Raw genomic sequence first — 22,679 nt, forward strand, 5'->3', positions numbered from 1 at the left:
TGATGCTGCAATCTATACACACACACACACACACACACACACACACACACACACACACACACACAGAATCTTGTCAGCTTTCATAATTCACTTTCTGTCCCCAATCGCTCACACACACATACACTCTTCACCTTTCAAACCTGCATTCAATCACTTTCTCTCTCTGATCGCTCACACACACACACACACACACACACACACACACACACACACACACACTTCACCTTTCAAACCTGTATTCACTCACTTTCTCTCTCCAGTCGCTCACACACACACTTCACAATTCAAACCTGCATTCACTCACTTTCTCTCTCCGATCGTTCACACACACTCTTCACAATTCAAACCTGCATTCACTCACTTTCTCTCTCCGATCGCTCACACACACACACACACACACACACACTTCACCTTTCAAACCTGCATTCACTCACTTTCTCTCTCCGATCATTCACACACACACACACACACACACACACACACACACACACACACACACACTTCACCTTTCAAACCTGCATTCAGTGATTCACTCACTTTCTCTTTCCTCACACACACACACACACACACACACACACACACACACACACACACACACACACACACACACACACTCTCTCTTACCCTGAGTAGTGCTCGGCGTCTTCTGTTCAATCCATCCTCATGTTGCTGCTGCTGCCATTAATCCTGGGCCCGGCTCCGTTTCAGGGCTCGCTGTATCCCCCAGCCTGCTAACGCCATTAATCCCAGCTCCGTGAGCTCACTATATCCCTGGCCCCTTTGCTGCTGCCATGAATCCGTTTCAGGGCTCGCTGAGTCAGCCTCTTCTGTTCCACATGTTGCATTCCTGCTGACTGTTAACTTAACCGCCAGCCAGCCGGAATGATGATGCGAGCTCCTTGAGCTCAATTCCGACTGGCTGGTAGCCTGACGTTGCTGACGTCATCGCGCACGTGATGACATCAGCCCTGACAGCGCGAAAATTTAAAAAAAAAGGAAATGAAGGGGTGCCAAGTTTGGCGGGCCGAATCAAAACGTTTAAAGGGCTGCATGTGGCCCCCGGGCCATAGTTTGCCCATGCCTGATATATATATATATATATATATATATATATATATATATATATGGTTCCACTTCATATCACAGAATTTCAAATCATTGAGACCAAATTGTCGAAAACTCATTTAATCAAAAACTCATATCATCGAATCTCAAATCATTGAAAACTATAAAGCAACTACAAATAATATTCCACAAAGGTTTTACTACATTTATGCAGGGGGCAAGCCCCACTGCACCCCCCACACCCCCTGTAAATAAATATACCAACTCCAAGGTTGCACTACAGTGGGGGAAAAAGGTAATTTACTAACCCCACTGTAGTGCGACTTTGGAGTTGGTATATTTAATTACGGGAGGTGTGGGGGGTGCAGAGGGGCTTGCCCACCTGCATAAATGTAGTAAACAGGATGTTATTTATAGTTGCTTTATAGTTTTCATTGATTTGAGATTCGATGATATGAGTTTTCGACGATTTGGTCTCGATGATTTGAAATTCGATGAAATGATAATTCGAGGATATGAAGTGGAACCATATATATATATATATATATATATATATATATATATATATATATATATATATATACATATATATATATATATATATATATATATATATATATATATATAGATATCATCAGCATTTCCAGATTCTGAATGTACATGGGTTACCTGTTTTCAAAGAGTTTGCTGCTTCAAGTTACATTGGAACGTTACTGATTTCAGATGCACTGATGATGCAAGACCCCTCTATCTAATAATAAAACACAAGTTTATCGTGTGATAACTGTACAATGTTTGGAATCCAGAAGGCATGCACAGTGTCACAAAGTGGATATGATGCAAAGCTTTAAGCAGGCATGATGCACACCTTCAAATCGAGGAGCTGAAATGAAAGCCCAGAATACTGCAATAAAACACATCTTCAAACTGAGGATAAGAAGGACAGGTTCGGGATGAGGAACTGATGCACGAAAAAACAATATATAACTAATGTACAGAGGTTGGTACAAATAGTTAGAATATAACCGCGATTAACAGATGATGAATTTGATGTTCATGAGTGAGCATCACACTTCAGAATGTTGTAACAAAAAACACCTTAGGAATCCCACTTTGGGTGACATCGGTTGTGCAGTATTCCTAATATGACAGTTATGCCATTTTGTATCACGGTTGTGAAAGACAATTCACTTTCAGACTCTGACCTTAACATTAGTGTGTACCATACAGAAGTGGCTCAGTAGCTATGATTGTGACTGTGTAGATGTGGATTTATGATATAGCACAGCTGTATCCCTTCATACTGTACTTTTTACAGTTTGAAAACCTGAGAGTGTAACTTCAGGATGCTGTTGATTTAAAGTCTATTTTGGAGAAAGGCAGCAATACTTCTCACCCAAATAAAACTAAAATGAAAAACTCAGCACTTCAGTTGAAAATAAAGAAATGAACTGAGAATAAAATTAGATTTTTTTTAATAAAATCAGTATGTATGATAAATACCATATAATGAGAGTATTATAGTTGTTATCACCCAGATTAAGGACACACAGCTTTCACATTCAATGCACTCTGCAATTAAAAGTGAATGATGGCTGCTTTCTTAAGCTGGAGATGTAGAGAGTACAGCAGGGTACCCAGTAAGAATAGGCATAAAACATTGGAGGGGTTGGAGTTACATTATTCTGTGGATGCTATTGTACTTTTAAATTGACTTGCCCAATACTGAGTGTATCACAAGGAACTCACTGAAAATTTATTTTTATTTTATTTTACATTTGTTTATTTTACTTTACATTTGTTGACTGGGACAATCCGATGCAATTATCATTCAAGGTGATTTTCCTAATAGCAAGTAAAATCTTGTCTGTAAAACAAATCACATGTAGAAAAAGATGTAACATGAGAATATAAATTTGTTTTGAGGTTATATACATATTTTACTTTTGTGGTTCTGCAGTTCTGGTACCAGATCCAGTTTACATATGCATGAACCTTAACAAAGAAAACTGGACCACAAGCTCTACTTTTATCTATGGCTTTCTTACAAATACATACAGGGTAACAATTTACTATCACATAGATTACAGGCAGAAGTTTTCATTTACAATAAACACAAGTAGTGATCGTACACACCGAGCTACAGAAATAGGCGATTGTGAATTACATATAAAATGTACAGTGCTAAAAAGTGAGTGGATCCGATGGCAGTTTGTTTGAGAAGCACAGAGTTGCACATCATGGGCTGCTGCTGTCTTTTTTATGTACTTATGCTGTGTATACTAAGTAACTGTAAATTAAGCAACTAAGCCTCACTTAGATCTCTTACCCCTATGACAAAAGTTAGCAGTTCTTTGGTTACTTATCTGGAGCACACACAATCCACATTCAGACCTGCAAACCATCAATGAACAATTTTTGCTCACTTATTTCACTATAAATAGCTTCAGTCACCCTGTGCCACAATGAAAGCTGATACTGGGGGTCTAATTAATGCATTCTGACCCATATTATTTCAATCACTCTTATAATTCAACTTGTAAACAGGTTACACTAATGTCATCTCTGCATTGTCAGATTTCTTTTCATTAATGGAAATACTGATTTCTATGACTTAAAGCTAACCTGTGTTAATCTTTAAACATGCTTGTATTTAACTGATTCAGGAGATTGAAGTCCACTGTTAAAAAACAATGTTCACTCACTTGCTAAAGACACTGACCTTGAAAATTCCATAAATTTATGTAGTGTATTCTGTTTATTTCACAAGTAACATTCTGTTTTCAGAAATCTTGTGCTATGTTCTTTGTTTAGATCAGACATCTTTCTTACATACTTCTAAATTTGACTGTTCATTTTCATAAAGTAGCAAAAAAAATTACTTACAGTTATGGCTTGGAGCCTTTCCTTCATCAGTCTGTCTTCTTCCATTCTGGAAAACAATAGCAAACAACTAATGTAATGAGCCCATAAAAAACAGCATAGTCCTACAGCAAAGTTCTGTGTCTGCAGTCTTTTCAGAAACTGAGCAAGGCGTGTGCTTTTGAATTGTCTGCACTGTTTCAAACAGATGAGTATAACATCCCGTCCCTGGCAGGCACATGTGAAGAGGGTGTGCTGCATAGACAGGCATGATTTTTGGCATTACTGACATCATTAACTGAAAGATCATTAGACAACTATAGCTCATAGTGCTGTCAGTTTCAATTTGTTGCAGAAGGAAAGAATGCAGTTACTAGTTTCAGTTTATCTCCAGCCATTTAACAATATCATACAGCTTCAAAGAATAAAATCGTGTGCATTTGTTCATTTTCCTCTTTATTCCAGGTTAGAACTCAGAGATAAACAGATTAATAACTGTACATAGTTAATGTCAGATTCAGCTATTTTAAAACATATTTAAAGAAATATTAAATCAATTAGTTTTACTTAGATATATTTAAACTATCACTGTGTTATCAAGCAGCATTTTAATTACCAGCAATGTGACAGACATGCAAATGTTTCAAGATAACTCAGTAAAAAATGTTTAGAAGGCAGGTTTTAAAAACTCATGCTTCATTGTGTGAAAGTGTTAAACTACATCAAGTTTATGAACTGATTGGTATCAGTTTCTGGTCTACTTTCCTTTACGTTTATTTTTGGATTTTTTCAGAAAAATGACCCGGAATTAATAAATGAACCCAAAGCATACATCTCAACCGCTTAGAGCAAGAAATCTGGATGAAGCTTTAAATAAAAGTGGGACAAAAGCCCAAAAATAGGGAGAATTTATAAATATTGCTCTTATAAACTCAGAAAGTTGATAAAATAACAAGTTTTTGCATTCACATGAATTTGCTGAAGGATATGAAGTCTGAAACTCAAATGTCTGTCATTATTTTTGAACTTCAATCTTTAATGATTTACCACTAATTTGACAGAAAATCACAATTTTATTAAAAACAGACAAAAATATGAGACCAAAATCTGGACATTCTGTGAAAATCTGTACAGCTAAGAGCTATGAAAAGGTCAAGTAAGGATACAGAGATAAATGCATGCATTTTACATGGTAGCAGTACTGTGTTTTTAGATTTTTCTTTATATAATTCAGGGCTAAGTAAAATGGGATTTAAAATAGGTAGCGACAAATTATAAAGGGTAAGACATTTATAAATTGTTTTGAGGGTTAGTTTACTTCAGAAACAGGTTCTTGCAGTGTTAACATATTTTAGATGACATCACAGTATTTACTCATGGAAATGAAGACTTTCCCATCATGCTTTTAACATGATCCTGGTGTACCATTGTTTTCATGTTTTTATGTATCAGCTTATCAAGATGACAACTGCTATATATTTTGAATTTATCAATTTATTAATGGCAGTCCTGCATTAATAACAATGTAGTTTACATAGGACATTGCAAAAATGCAAAATGACCGTCTTGATATATAGCTTATCATTTACTTATATTGCTTTAAAGTGAGCATGTACTCTGTGTTATATTTTTTATAATATTTTATTTCCACCTTATAGAAAAATGTGGTAATTATAAATTAAAGTTTGAAATTAAAAGTCTATATTTATCTAATATTCACTAACTAAATTATTAAAACAACCTAACAGGGTCATCTAAATTATTTTGGAAGAGAGGTAATTCATATTTGTGGGCACTGAATAATTTATTAAAGACTACACATCTGTATCTAGCCATAGACAGTGAGGCATTTCACACCCTTATACACACAAGAACGCATCAATGACTGATGTCTCAGTGTTCCCATGGGAGTGTACTTTAAACACTATACATGGACACAGTGAAGACATAAGGCAGCTGTAATACTATGCAGTGTATCTGTGTCAACAGACACCAGCTTGATGTTTCCAGAGACAGATTTCTCACTCTGCTGCTACAAAGTCTTGGCATAACAAGCTTTCATTCTAGCTATTACAAGTAACAACAGTTCCATTTGTAGAACAGGCTATACATATTATTTATACTTGGAAATATTTAATACAAGTTTGAACAGGTAACTTATGTTAAAAGTGCACGATTCATTTCCTTTGCTTCATTAGCAACCTCCCATTCTGCAAAAAAAAAAAAAAAAAAAAAAAAAAGAAAAGAAAGACTGAAAACAGTCATGACCATTTTTTTCTAAGTAGGTATTTGTATATTTTTTAACAGGTAAACTGGTTGGACTGATCAAGTTCATGCAAAACCCAGTACTGTACAATGTGTACTATAAGCTATTACTTCCTTTCTTTTTATTTATTTATTTATTTACTGGGCAAGGCTGACTGGGCACAAGTCCTATTTTCAGCAGAGGCCCGGAGAGAAAACCTCTACATAAAATATATATTTACAATATAAATGAAATGTTTTAAACATTGCTTTGCAGGAAGTATTGAGACAAATAGTAAATTAATTTATCATATACTTTAGAAGTTATATTATTCTACATAAGTCAAAGACATGTAATAACTTGAGATACAAGAGCAATGATAATGCACATTAAGTTCAATACATATTCTTCACTTTTTCCCTTAGAACTGCTCTATCTCTCAAATTAAACACCATATTCTCATTCTAAGGCCCTTCACTGGAACAAATAAGTAATCTTACAAGTTAGCACTATTAAACCATAATCTCTACTTACTCTTATACTCTCTACGATTACCTTGACCCCTATTGGTCAGTCTTAATTCAGTTTCCCTATATTACTCTAGCATGTCCAAAGGTCAGTCAATGGTTTCCTCTCCAGTCCAGCTGGTGAATCTAGGAATTTTGAGGCAATGTTACAACTGTCTCATGTACATGGACAACCCTCTCCTCCTCCAAACAGGTTCAAATATATGTGAGAGATGCAACCATATAGCCAAACTGGAGGATGAGCTCTCTCATCTCAAAACTGGTGAAACCAGTCAGGAGGAGAAGGTAACCTCACACAACACAATTCGAGTATCACATAGTCCCACCATATCAGTGAACCAAACACATAAATACACAAAAACATACTCAGAGGCTCTAAATAAAAATCTACCTAAGCAACAGAGACCTCCAAAGCAGACATCCAAGCAAACTCTACCCCAAAAGAAAACACGCACAACACATAGCCCACAAAGTCAGTGTGCCAAGCAGCCACAGCCCTTAAGGCTGAATAACACACCTGATACTCTTGTAATAGGTGACTCTATTGTCAGACACACTGACGTCCCGCTCACCAGGCTGAACAAAGAGAAGGTCACAGTGAGCTGGGACGTCAGTAGTGGTAATTTGTGTGTCATTTAACAATGTGCCCACAAATTACCACATAGGTGGTAACCCATTAAGTACAGAGAAAGTAATTAGGGATCTGGGGACCCAAGTTGATAGCAAGCTCTCCTTTGACAACCACATTGCCAAAGTGGTTAGAAAGACTTTCTACGTAGCCCACCTCATCATGAAAGGATTCACATCTAGATCAAGAGAGGTAATCGTGCCCCTTTATTCATCCCTCATCAGGCCTATCATAGAATATAATGCCCCTTTTGGGATGTACCTTACCCGACACCTGCAGCAATTAGAAAGACCCCAAAAGTACCTCACCAAGAGGATCAAGGGACTCAAGCAGATGCCATATGCTGCTCGGTTAAAAAAACTCCAGCTCTACTCAGTTGCATACCGCCTACTTTGAGGTGATCTATGCCTGACATATAAAGCTATGTCCAATCCAGAATTAATGGACATGCTCCACCTCAGTAAATCTAAATCCCTTAGAGCCACACGCTCGAGGGACTTGAACCTCAGCACAGAAATACATAGAACTTGCTGGAGGGACAGATTCATAACCCAGAGGCTCCCTTCGCTCTGGAATAGAATTCCAATTTATGTTAGGCAGAGCACCTCACTGAATCTCTTCAAGAAGAATCTTGATGAGTGGATGGGGGATCATAGGTTTGTCCCGGGGATTACTTCTGTGTCACTATTAGACAGAGGCACAGTAAACTAAACCTTAAAAAGGGCACAGTATACTCAAATCAAGGGGTGGCGTAAGCCAAACAAAATTGGGCTAGGCTTGTAATTGCCCCAGGGCAGATAGCCTAGTATGAACCTATGAACCTATGTATATTGACATTAAAGAGGTAGGATGTCACTAGAGCAGGAATGCAAATATAGGAGGAAGGGTATATGCAGAAATAATCAAGAAAAACATAAGTAGAAAAAGTTCTGATAGTGGATTGAGATAACAGAAGATAGGTAAGATGAGACAGGTAAGCAGGGGGAATTAGTAGGTGAGGATTACGGATATAGGTTTCATGGAAGAGCAGTAGTGGGGATGAAAGGAAGAGACAGGGACAAGCAAGGTGAAAGACCCAGAGTGATTGATAGAGAAATTGGCAATGGAAGAGATGCAGAAAGAAAGTTGGGTTTAGTCAGGATGCGGGCATGAGCATAGCCATGAAGAAGTTAGGTGTTGTTTTAAGTTATGTTTGAAATGTGTGGTAATGTTGTCTTGCTTTAGGGTATGTGGGATGGAGTTCCAGTGCTTAGCAACAAAGGTTGAGTATAGTGTGTCACCTTCCCTGTTATGAGACTTGTCCTGGTCAGGAGATATTTGTTCTGTGAGTGGAGATTCTCAGGAGGGAAGTAATATTTGAGGATGTTTTGTAGTGATGGGTAGGTGTCAGGTGTGTGTATTATTTTGTGGGCACTAGGGAGTAGATAAGGTAATTAGGTTATTAGAGCCAGTGTGACAGTGGGGTGAATGGTTTTGTAAATTGCTATTTTATTGTAACAAACCTCTAGTTTATTTTTTGAGGTAGAGTGAAAGTTAGTCAGGATGGGTGTTGCATAGCAAAGTGATGGGAGAAGGTAAGATGTTGCTGAACAATTCCTGGAGTAGTCAGTGAGAAAGTGTTTATGTAGAGGAAGCTCAAGTTTTGGTGAGTTTCCTTGCTGACTTGAGTGATGCATTGATTATATTTTAAGTTATCATTGACTAAGATACCAAAAATATTTGTGTTGGAAACTGTTTTAATTGAGGTATTATTTGCTGATGAAATGTTGAAGAATTGTTTTTGCGCTGACATAGATTTTGGTAAAAAAAAAATGAATTTGTTTTTTAGCATTTGAAAGTAGGTGGTAGTCATCTAGCCTGTCTTAACTGAGAAAAAGGAGTCCTGGATAATTTTGTGGAGTAACAATAGACTTGGTGCACAGGGTGTGAGCATGGCATCATTTGTGTATTGTACTATGGAGGCTTCTTGGGTAGCTTTGTGAAGATTATTTGTGAATATGTTGAATAGTAAAGGGTCTAAAAGAGATCAAATGGACCAGCACTTTAGCGTAAAATAAATTTTAATCTCCGCTTTCGTCAATATAGACTTCATCAGAAAAATCAAACGCATTTCAGTTATACAGGATTTAAATACTAGAAAACCAATTACATTCAATTCAAACCAATTAAGGTCAATACAAAAATTTAAAGTAATAAAACATCACTCATTGCTGCCACAAGTCTTGTTGACATAAACTCTATGATCTTGTAAAAAACATTTAATGTTTATGGCATAACTTAAGCCCGGAGGCTGATCAGCTCTCAATTGAATCTGCCACCTAGTTCCTCTCTGTTCCAAATAGTTTCTAAAGTTGCCACTCCTCAAATTTAGATGACCCTGTTCTAAAACGGAGAACAAAATTTTTTTGAATTTAGAACAAACTAATGTATGCCTATATAAAGCATTGTTTACATCTTTCTTTTTAATATCGTACAGATGCTCTCTAATCCTGGTCATTAACTATCTAGTTGTCATTCCAATATAAAAAGAAGGACATTAACTACACACAGCAACATATATTACCCCTATGCTTCTACATGAGAAATAGCTGGACACAGAAATAGTGTATGGTATATGTTCTAAATTAATGAATGGTCCTTCCAAAATATATCTACACATATTACATGTGAGACATTTGTGCATTCCTTTGTTGACACTAAAAATCTTTGTATCAAACACACATTTGTCCCTCCCTTTTTCCAACAAACTTTTAAAATTAAAATTGTTTTTGTAAATGAATCTAGGATTCTCACCCACATTATTGCATAATTCATGATTACCTCTGACAATATTCCAATTGTCAATTAAAATCTTTTTAATACTTGAAGCCCCACTAGTCATAGGTAGATTGTAAATTAAATGCATATCATTACATGATGTCTTTCTTGGAATGACTACTAATGCTTTAGTCAAAATGGGTGAATACCTATCTTTTCTACCATTCCAAACATATTTCATTTGCTCACCCAACATTTTCTCATCATAACCACTTTCTAAAAACAAATTTTTAATATATAAAAATTCATTATGCAAACATTTGTCATCACTGGTCATTCTTCTGACACGAATAAACTGTCCCTTCGGAATGTTCTTTTTCACATGAATAGGATGTTGACTGGAAAAGTGTAAATAACTATTTGTAAAAGTAGTTCTTCTATGAATGCTACTATTAAATTTGCTAGTTGAATAATCCCATTCCAAGTGAACATCCAAAAAATTAAGAGAAGTGCCATGGTCTCCCAACACAAATTTAAGAAAAGATGAACTGGAATTGATTGTTGTTAATAAAGCATGTACAGACTCGATAGTCCCCTCAGTTACAAAAACCAAATCATCTATAAATCTCTTGTAATATATTACTTTAAACTGAATAAGATATGGTTTTAAAAATTCATATTCCCACCACCCCATCATAACGTTGGCAAAAGCAGGGGCAACTGCTGACTTCATAGCTATACCTTGCATCTGTTTGTAATAACAGCCATTGAACAAAAAATATTGATTGTTCAAAATAATGTCAAGTAAATTGCAATAATAGTTAATGACATTATTTTCATTATTCATAAACTTGTTCAAATACAATCTTACATATTCAACCCCAAGGTCGTGGGGTATACACATATACAAGGAAGTCACATCTAAAGTGAATATGGTATGTACATCAGGATCAAACATGGTCTGTTCATAGAACCTTCTAAAAGTTTCTAAAAAATTCCATGAATCCTTTAAAAATGATTCCATACCTTGAACATGAGGTTGTAAAAATGATTCAACCAATAAAGAAATGCCCTCAGTAACATAGTGAGGTGCAGAAATAATGGGTCTCAAAGGGGGGAGGGTCTCTCAAATTCTTATGTGTCTTCAGAATGCAGAATAACACCCCCACCTTAGGATTTTCAATATTGCAAAAATTATAAACATGCATGTTCATGTCACCTGCCAGTAGGCTGTCATACAAAAAATCAAAAACATATTTATAACATTTATTAATTTCAACATTGTTTACTTTCTTGTACTCATGTTCATTACTAGGCATGTTTTCCATTTTAGAAACATAATCTCTTTGATCCATTATTACTAGAATCCCCCATTTGTCACTTTTCATAATACGTATAGAAGTATTATGGCATAATTCCATCATGGCAATTCTAAGTTCACCACTTAGATTGTCATTGGTCATGCATAATTTGTCACTACCTAAAATTTTTCTAGTCATGCTCACAAGCAGACTCAAATGTTTTCAAGGTATGATTTAATAAAGGATTAAAAGTAGAAGGCTTAACCAATAAATGCTTAATACTTTCCACCTCTTTCATCAAATAAGAGAAATTCATTTTTCTAGTAAACTGCTTTAACTCCAAGATGGCATTTGTAATATTTATTCACATATTGGGTACAAAATTTAAACCCAGTCTCAACAGTTTAATGTGATTTTCATTTAAATTAAAACTAGGTAAATTTAAAATGTCTTTGACTGAGCTGTTGTACCTTATTCGTTGTCTGTTGATGAATCCGAAGTCAACAGGATGCCCTGTCCCTTCTTGCGTATGAGTATCATCTTGGGCCGTAATTGTCTTTTTTCTTTTTCTAATACTAAAAAAGATTTATTTTTGATGACTGGTTCTTTGTCAATGTCACTATTGTTAAAAGGAAAACCAGTAGTTTCTTGCTGGGCCGAATTAAACTAAGCCGGACAGGTATGGCCACCAGTGTTGTGATCCCTTTGCCTATTTCTGCTTGAAACAGCCGCTGACGGTGTGACTTCATTCATGACCTCACCAAGAGAGGCAGTTCTCATAGAAGTGCATTGTTTAAGGTGGACTTGATTAGAAGACTGATAAGCTCTGTTATAATAACAAATGAAAGTTTGTTTTTGCTTTGTACAAACATACTGCATGCACAGTCCATCTCATATACTGATACATCACGACCCAGTTTGCTGTTCTTTCAGTTTATTAGAGCTTTCTCATATTGTTCCAAATCTTCCAGCATTAAGGAAGATTCTATCCTTTCACAGAACGCAAACTGGAATTTGTCTTCAATCGTTTGTTCTACCTTAAGAATTTCTTCTCTCAAGATCTCTATGGACTCATTGTTACACTCTATTAATAATTTCAAAAAATTGATGCCTGCTTCATTGAAGAAATTCTTCAAACGATTGAAAAAAGGATCTTTTATTGTTGTACCGTTGGGACATTTAAAAAAACTTAGTCCCTTTGGAACAATATTTAACTCAATGCATTTCACAAAGTACTTATTCTCAATGTCTATATTCTTATATTTCATCAACAATTTATTTAAATTGTCACATAACTCTTTGTACTCAGATAAACTGATAACATCAATAGATCTTTTTGTTTTTAAAAATGGGTTCTCACCGTTGTTCAAAGCTGCTGCTATATTTGAATACAGCCCTCTCGGCTTCACACTTTTTAACCTTCCAGGTTCTGGTTGTTTCACCTCCTCACTTCGTTTTCTATAGATATTCACTTCAATTACCATATCTGCATCGTCCTCAGATCCCGAACCGGATCCTGAAGCTGACACCTCATTTCTGTTCAAATGCTTGTTTAATAATAAATACAAAGACTTTTTGATATCTTCCATGGTCTTTAAAAAGACCTGATTGAAATGCGATACAGGAGAGTCATGAACATCATGAATACTGACATCCAATAAAGGATCTCCAGCCAAATCAGCCATCGCAGAAAACCAAAACTAAAATACAGCTGAATAAAAACAACTGAGAAGAACAATAAGCTGCTCGGCTGCACAGCTGAATAGAAAGGCTTACCAAATAGACCAGCACTTTAGCGTAAAATAAATTTTAATCTCCGCTTTCATCAATACAGACTTCATCAGAAAAATCAAACGCATTACACTTACACAGGATTTAAATACTAGAAAACCAATTACATTCAATTAAAACCAGTTAAGGTCAATACAAAAATTTAAAGTAATAAAACATCACTCATTGCTGCCACAAGTCTTGTTGACATAAACTCTACGATCTTGTAAAAAACATTTAATGTTTATGGCATCATTTAAGCCTGGAGGCTGATCAGCTCTCAATTGAATCTGCCATCTAGTTTCTCTCTGTTCCAAATAGTTTCTAAAGTTGCCACTCCTCAAATTTGCATTCTGTGGAAGGATGGAATGGAAGATTTGGAACAATATGAGAAAGCTCTAATAAACTGAAAGAACAGCAAATTGGATCGTGATGTATCAGTATATGAGATGGACTGTGCGTACACTATGTTTGTACAAAGCAAAAACAAACTTTCATTTGGTAATAATAACAGAGCTTATCAGTCTTCTAATCAAGTCCACCTTAAATAACACACTTCTATGAGACCCGCCTCTCTTGGTGAGGTCATGAATGAAGTCACTCCGTCGGCGGCTGTTTCAAGCAGAAATAGGCAAAGAGATCACAACACTGACGGCCATACCTGTTCGGCTGAGTTTAATTCGGCCCAGCAAGAAACTACTGGTTTTCCTTTTAACAATAGTGACATTGACAAAGAACCAGTCATCAAAAATAAATCTTTTTTAGTATTAAAAAAAGAAAAAAAACAATTACGGCCCAAGACCATACTCATGCGCAAGAAGGGACAGGGCATCCTGTTGACTTCGGATTCATCAACAGACAACGAATAAGGTACAACAGCTCAGTCAAAGACATTTTAAATTTATCTAGTTTTAATTTAAAGGAAAATCACATTAAACTGTTGAGACTGGGTTTAAATGTTGTACCCAATATGTGAACAAATATTACAAATGCCATCTTGGAGTTAAAGCAGTTTACTAGAAAAATGAATTTGTCTTATTTGATGAAAGAGGTGGAAAGTATTAAGCATTTATTGGTTAAGCCTTCTAGTTTTAATCCTTTATTAAATCATACCTTGAAAACTTTTGAGTCTGCTTGTGAGTGTGACTTTAGAAAATTTTTAGGTAGTGACAAATTATGCATGACCAATGACAATCTAAGTGGTGAACTTAGAATTGCCATGATGGAATTATGCCATAATACTTCTATACGTATTATGAAAAGTGACAAAGGGGGGATTCTAGTAATAATGGATCAAAGAGTTTATGTTTCTAAAATGGAAAACATGCCTAGTAATGAACATGAGTTCAAGAAAGTAAACAATGTTGAAATTAGTAAATGTTATAAAAATGTTTTTGATTTTTTTTTTGTATGACAGCCTATTGGCAGGTGACATGAACATGCATGTTTATAATTTTTGCAATATTGAAAATTCTAAAGTGGGGGTGTTATTCGGCATTCTGAAGACACATAAGAATTTGACAGAACCCCCTTTTAGATCCATTATTTCTGCACCTAGCTATGTTACTGAGGGCATTTCTTTATTGGTTGATTCATTTTTACAACCTCATGTTCAAGGTATGGAATCATTTTTAAAGGATTCATTGAATTTTTTTTAGAAACTTTTAGAAGGTTCAACGAACAGACCATGTTTGATCCTGATGTACATACCATATTCACTTTAGATGTGACTTCCTTGTATACGTGTATACCCCACGACCTTGGGGTTGAATATGTAAGATCGTATTCGAACAAGTTTACGAATAATGAAAATAATGTCATAAACTATCATTGCAATTTACTTGACATTATTTTAAACAATCATTATTTTTTGTTCAATGGCTGTTATTACAAACAGATGTAAGGTATAGCTATACGGTCAACAGTTGCCCCTGCTTTTGCCAACGTTGTGATGGGGTGGTGGGAATATTAATTTTTAAATCCATGTCTTATTCAGTTTAAAGTAATATATTACAAGAGATTTATAGATGATTTGTTTTTTGTAACTGAGGGGACTATCGAGTCTGTACATGCTTTATTAACAACAATCAATTCCAGTTCATCTTTTCTTAAATTTGTGTTGGGAGACCATGGCACTTCCCTTAATTTTTTGGATGTTCACTTGGAATGGGATTATTCAACTAGTAAATTTAATAGTAGCATTCATAGAAAAATTACTTTTACAAATAGTTATTTACACTTTTCCAGTCAACATCCTATTCATGTAAAAAAGAACATTCCGAAGGGACAGTTTATTCGTGCCAGCAGAATGACCAGTGATGACAAATGTTTGCATAATGAATTTTTATATATTAAAAATTTGTTTTTAGAATGTGGTCATGATGAGAAAATGTTGGATGACCAAATTAAATATGTTTGGAATGGTAGAAAAGATAGGTATTCACCCATTTTGACTAAAGCATTAGTAGCCATTCCAATAAAGACATCATGTAATGATATGTATTTAAGTTACAATCTACCTATGACTAGTGGGGCTTCAAGTATTAAAAAGATTTTAATTGACAATTGGAATATTGTCAGAGGTAATTGTGAATTATGCAATAATGTGGGTGAGAATCCTAAATTTGTTTACAAAAACGATTTTAATTTAAAAAGTTTGTTGGAAAAAGGGAGGGACAAATGTGTGCTTGATACAAAGATTTTTAGTGTCAACAAAGGAATGCACAAATGTCTCACAAGTAATATGTGTAGATATATTTTGGAAGGACCATTCATTAATTTACAACATATACCATACACTATTTCTGTGTCCAGCTATTTCTCATGTAGAAGCATAGGGGTAATATATGTTGCTGTGTGTAGCTCATGTCCTTCTTTTTATATTGGAATGACAACTAGACAGTTAATGACCAGGATTAGAGAGCATCTGTACGACATTAAAAAGAAGTATGTAAAGAATGCTTTATATAGGCATACATTAGTTTGTTCTAAATTCAAAAAATTCTTGTTCTCCGTTTTAGAACATGGTCATCTAAATTTGAGGGGTGGCAACTTTAGAAACTATTTGGAACAGAGAGAAACTAGGTGGCAGATTCAATTGAGAGCTGATCAGCCTCCGGGCTTAAATTATGCCATAAACATTAAATGTTTTTTACAAGATCGTAGAGTTTATGTCAGCAAGACTTATGGCAGCAATGAGTGATGTTTTATTACTTTAAATTTTTGTATTGACCTTAATTGGTTTAAATTGAATGCAATTGGTTTTCTAGTATTTAAATCCTGTGTAACTGAATGCATTTGATTTTTCTGATGAAGTCTGCATTGACAAAAGCGGAGATTAAAATTTATTTTACGCTAAAGTGCTGGTCCATTTGGTGTGCCTTTCTATTCAGCTGTGCAGCCGAGCAGCTTATTGTTCTTCTCAGTCGTTTTTATTCAGCTGTATTTTGGCCTAAAAGAGATCCCTGAGGTATGCAAAGACAGAGAGAAAGGGGAAGAGATCTTGCTTCTATTTTATAGCCCAGAGTCTATTGGTGAGATAGTTGAGGAACCAGCTAAGGTTGAACGGGAAAGTCCTAGAGAAAATAGTTCATGGAACATTTATCGGTATGAAACTGTGTCAAATGTTTTTTACATGTCTAAGAAGAAGGAGGATACTAGGTTGCTGTTGTTTCTATTAGAGTTTATGATTTTGGTAAAACTGAGCAGAGAAGTAGCGGTGTTGTGGTGAGGAGGAAGCCATGTTGAGTGCTGGAGAGAAGATTGTTATTGTGAAGAGGGGATAGGCATAGGGAATGAATGCATTTTTCCAAAATTTTGCAGAGTGGAGGTAGAATGGCTATAGGATGCTAATTGGAGAGGTCAACAGATCTTCCCCCTTTATGTACAGGTTTGATTTAGGATTTTTTGTCTAGATGGCAGGGAAATAACTTTCTGTAATTGATTGGTTCATGAGTGTAGATATATGGTATGCCACAGCATCTGCAGCAGTTCTGAGATATTCAGGTGACAGGTTGTCAGCAACTGGTGTGGAATTTTTTAGTTTTAGGAGGTATTTTTGGTAGAAGAGGAAGACATTGTTTGGAGGACAAATTATTATGGTGGTAATTAGTGCTGTTTGGGATAGTGAGACTGGTGAGTGGTTTGTTGTTAAGTAAGGAAAGGACAGAGTGTTTGAAATGTGTATTGAATTGGGTAGCTGTAGGGACTGAGTTGCTGTTGGTAGTTGTTGAAGGAGTCTTGGTTTGGCCTGGGGGTAATAGTATTTTGACTGCATTCCAGAAAAGCTTAGGGTTTTGTTGGTGGTTGTCTTGGAGCTTGGAAAAGTATTTAGCTTTATCTGATCTGACTGTTTATTTAGAAAGGGCCTTAACATGTCTAAGATATTGCAATTTTTGTGGTATTTTGTCAGTAGACCACATTTTTCAAACTTTATTTCTGTTTAGCATGAGTTGCCTGGCTTCTCTTGTGAGACATAGAGCAGGACTAGATTTGATTAGTTTTGAGCTGATTGAAGCTAGTTCATTTATTATATTAAGTAGTCTGTTGTCAAAGTGAGTTACGACATCATCTAGGGTTAAGTATTTTAGAATATCCCAGTTGTATTTATTGAGGTAGCTAATGAAGGTGTCATTATTGAAGGAGGAGAGTGTATAGATATCATTATAGATTACGTGTTTAGGTGCATGATTAGATTGTCACACAGTAATGGTCAGTAAATGGTCACTGGTGGTGTTGGGTAGGCAGCCAGCAGTGTTAATTTTGTTATGGCTGGTGGTGAGGATCCAGTGTAATGTAAACTCCCTATTACTGCATTTGTCTATTTGAGAAGCAGCAGTGATAATTTAGGTAAAACCAAAGAGATTGATGGAGAGTGTGGGAGAGTCATAGTTTAGAAGTAGGTAGTCTATATTATGGCTTCCTCATTAATATTATAACAGATCCAATACAAGATTTCTTCTAGTAATGGTTTCCAGGAGGGGATACAGATGGCAGTGATGCATATGCTCTTGTGTTTGTTGATTTTATAGGAGTGAGATAATTATTTCAGCACTGGGAAAGATGGGCTGGGTGAGGGAGTAGGAAGAGATTTCAAGGTAGTTTTTGTATATCATAGCCATGCCACCAGCTTTCTTATGCTGTGTGTGATTTATAATAATGTTGTAGCAGAGGGGGGGAGGGGGGATTTCTTGGTCATAGTACCTGACTTTAGTCAGGTTTCTGTGACTATTACTATGTCAGGGGTGCATGAGACTATTTTGGCAGGTAATTGGGGTAGTTTATTGTAGATTTTCCTAAGATTTAAGTTCACTAAAAGTAGACTATTACCTTGTTTGAGAAGAAGAGGAAGAGGAGTACTAGGGGTAGCTGAGGTGGTATAGTTTCAAGCATGTTAAGAGGGTCCAGGATTAGGATGTATATCACCAACAACAGCAAGCTTAGATGAGCGACGTGTGTAGTGAAAAATATTTATATTTAGTTGTCATCTTTAAATTATCTTTGTGTAGTAGGAGTTCTTCTTTGGTGTATTTGTAATTAAAGAAAGTATGAGATGTGATATGGTATAGGCTGGGTGCTATAACAGGGTGAGAGAGGGATGATTTAGAATTATGGTATAGTGTACTGGAGGTGACAGTGAGGTTGGGTAACAATGGAGTATGAAAATATGTGGCATAGGTAAGATTAGACAGCAGAAGTAGAGATAATAAGTGAAAGGGCAGCATAATGTAGTTATAAAGGTGAATAGTATGTTTTAGAAATTTAATAAGGGGTGATCAGTAGAATAAACTAAGGTATTATTGTTTAAATAGAGGTGGGTGGATGGAACAATAGGGGAGGAGAAAAAGTAGAGTGAGGAAGGATGGACCAAAATAAATGTAGTATGATGTAATAATGATATGTATAAAAGAGAAGATCAAATAGAATGTAATGTGTATGATTGGTTGTAGGTATGTAGTGGGAAGGAAGTATAACTGTAGTGGTAGCTGGGGTGTATGGTAATTGGGGGTAGGGTAGGGGACTGAGTACACAACTGGTTCTAGACCCTTAGGTCAGTGCATGATCAAAAGCAATAAATAAAGATGGCACTGCTAGAGTTTGCATGCAAGTAATTAAGGGTGCTTACAACTATAATTGCAAAAGTAAATCTTAGACTATGCAGCATTAAAAGTAGTAGACTAAAAACAATAAGAGTAAACATACATAATAGTGATACAGCAAGTAGTAATCAGTGAAACTTCGAGGCATGCAAAAGGGGAAAAGCAAAGCATCACAGAACTGCCTATACAGGCAAAGAGGGAGATTCACAAATGCAATAGCTGGAATGTGGCTGTCAGCAAGAGTAGGGTGTTTCTCATTAATTAGAGGGGGAACCGGATGGGGAAATTAAGGGGCAGTGGAGGCTATTTATTGATTCTAGATCTGAAAACAGCTAAAAGCAGACCACTAAGTACTGGCCAAGTAGAGAAGGTAGATTAAAATTGGTATAATTTTGAACAGAGCATGATTAGGATAACAGAATGAATAGTAATTTCCCCTTACATTGAGTAAAAAGACAAGTCGGTAAGCTTTTGCAGGGCTACATATTGTATTTACTTGCTGCAGTCTTTGGGGTGGGGGATGCAGTTCACAACTATACTGAGCAAAAAAAAAACAAGTCTGTAAGTTTTTGCAGGGCTGGATGTTGTATTTACTCTGCTGCAGTTTTGGGGGAGGTGCAGTCCACAAACTGAGTAAAAAGACACGTCTGTAAGATTTTGCAGGACTGGTTGTTATATTTACTCTACTGCAGTCTTTTTGGGGGATGTACAGTTCAAGACAATAATGAGCAAAAAGACAAATCTTTAATTATTGTAACAGTGTCAGCCATTCAAAAGAACCTTTGGATTCAATACTGTTTCCATTTGTATACATTGAGTATATTAACGATATAATATCTTTGTTTCATTTCACTTAAGGAATATGTTCATAAACTAGAGAGTCAAGAATAACTTGGTAATGACTTTAGGTCATATAAAAGTAGGTAAGCATTTTGGAATGATGATGAAATAAACTGCTTGAAACCACCACGATGTAATCCAAAAATCATTTAATATAAGAGTGGAACAGGAACGAGCGCTTTCACACAAACAAGTTGTGCTTCATCAGGTTACAATCATTCACAAAATCCCATTTTCTTTTATAGAAACCCCTTTGTCATAATTAACCAATTAGTTACATCAATTAAATAATTAAAATCAATTGACAAGCTTTGAGCTTGTTTATAATAATAAAATTCCAACAAACAAAACAAAATAAAACAAAACAGTAGTACTAATTTTACCTGTCTAACATTATATTTAAGACCAACATAGAGATCTATTTAATATTTCACTTAGCTCATTTAAAGCTCATCATTATAAATCTCATGCAAATAGATACTGCATTATTTACGGAGATATATAAAACTATTTAGACATCAGCATTATGTTTCAGTAAATCAAATCAGGAAGCGATGCCCATATTTAGTTAAAAAAGCAGACCAGAGTATATCACATTAATTAATGAAATAGTAAGATGGATAAGACTACTTAAGCTGCTCAAGCATTTTTATTTATTTAACCTCTGTAAATTAAACCAGGAAGCCATGCCCATATTTAGAAGGGGCAATGTATAGTGTAGCTTCCACTAAAGTTCTTATTAAACTAACAATCCTAGCTCTTCTCTAAGTGTATGTGTTCCCACTAAATAATGTTGCATCTCATAAAAGTTCTTGTTACAAGACAATTAGTTTATATGTATCTATGCAGTCATAAGAATTATTATGAAGACTACATCGTCTCAGCATGTTCGCCAAAAGACCTTATGCAGATATTATATGTTTTTGAAGCAGAACCACAATCAAATATGACAGTATTTATGTCGTAATGAATTAATAATTACATAAAAGAAAACTGTCGTGTTGTGGCAGCTGGCTAAGCTTAGCACAATAGAAACGCTGCCATATTAACCACGGCAGAGATGGTATGATCACAAAAATATAATTATGGTAAAAGATAAGTTCTAATGTCAATAATTCAGTAAGCGCCCAATATTCAAAGTATATATATATCCTATAAAATACCATCATTTGGAATGATGATAAGAAAACTGAATGAAAATCCTTGGTTTGCCTAGCCTAAGACATTATCACAAATGTTGCTATGAATAAGTAGTGGGAGCTGTTGATTTTTTTTTAATTTGTATACTATGTGCAATTGTCGAAAATTTGATATCCGTAAAGACAAATGTCAAGGAGGTAGTTCAAAAGAAGAAACAGATAAAATGGTATAATGCATGGGAGGATAAGCCCCAGTATCAATGCTGAATAGGGGTACTCAAGAATTTTTTATTTGGTACTGTGCTGGGGACCAGATGAGGGAATGTCCTGAGCAGACAGATCATAGTCTTACTTTTTCCCTTACATTTCTTAATGTGATTTGTCTGTTTATCACTTTATTTTATTTGTTCGATTTAGTTTTTGCCTTTTGCTAAATTACTATCATTATTTAATCATGGTTATTGGTGTTTTATAAAAAGTACCTCAATCAAGGTGATGCTGTAGTTCTGACACAATTTTTTACAACCTTGACCTGATTAACTAGCTGTAAGTAATGGCACAGGGTTAATGCATTTAAAATACATATGCATGTCCAAGTATAGGTACCTCTTCCCTTGCAGTTGTTTGCCTACAGCATTTGAATATCTTGCAAGAATAAAAGTCTTGTTTACACATTGATCAAAATGCTACCTACCATTATAAAAGATTTGCATGAAAAACATGTTAAGAAAAGCACATGAAGGCAAGAGTACAAGACCTTTCAAAAGATGGGAGAATGCAAGCATTGGGTGTCTTAAGGGGCTTAACATAATGCAAGGTAGCAATATCTTTCAAAAGAAGAGAAGGGTAATTATGAAGCCTATAACTAAGTTTTAGCTATAGTTACCAGCAATCATTTCATGCAGTTTCATAGCCTTTAGATTTCCACTGGAGCCATTATTAAATAATCTATACCTAACAAATAATTTATGTCACTATTCTAACATAACAGGGTTTGGAAATCAGAACATTTAGGATTATTAATAAATTGAGCTATACAAAGAGTATTCTGTGTCACTAAGAACTTCATACTGAGATGATAAAATCAACAAGCAAAGGAGAGTAGTATTGCTGGAACTGAATTCACCCTCAAATCTTGGTGAGTACCTTCACTAGGTGGACCCAGTATTTTTACAAAATCTCATCAAGGTGACACTGATATATACACTTCATTTACATAGCATATATCATGAAAAGAAGTAGGTTAAAAATAAAAAAGACATCTGGGTGCAAAATACCCAGGATAAAAAAATGCCTAATCCTGGTAGGTGCACTGGTGCCAGGACTGGAAAAAATGACAGTGTTGAATCCTCAAGATATGAAAACATTCTATAATGGAGTTAGGCCAGGCTCAGGGGGAGGATGCCCCCCCCCCCCCTGTTGTAGAAGGAAGTAGCAGTCCACAAAA

At 35.5% G+C, this 22,679-nt stretch overlaps 1 protein-coding gene across 3 annotated transcripts in view; it reads right to left on the minus strand.

Annotated features, from left to right (window-relative positions):
• Nucleotides 1-22,679, minus strand: part of PALMD (palmdelphin) — a 648,769-nt gene that overhangs the window by 320,009 nt on the left and 306,081 nt on the right. For 2 of the 3 annotated variants that reach the window (XM_044085619.1, XM_044085620.1), the window contains exon 2: nucleotides 3,952-3,997. In XM_044085619.1, the coding sequence (XP_043941554.1) occupies nucleotides 3,952-3,996 (45 nt within the window). In that variant the 5' untranslated portion in view covers nucleotide 3,997. Of the gene's footprint in view, nucleotides 1-3,951; nucleotides 4,095-22,679 lie in introns of those variants that run through there. The other variant, XM_044085618.1, reaches the window with a different exon arrangement.

This window comes from Protopterus annectens, chromosome 10.part0, assembly GCF_019279795.1.
Source record: "Protopterus annectens isolate FY-2018-M chromosome 10.part0, PAN1.0, whole genome shotgun sequence".
In the NCBI taxonomy this organism is placed as follows: Eukaryota; Metazoa; Chordata; order Ceratodontiformes; family Protopteridae; genus Protopterus; species Protopterus annectens.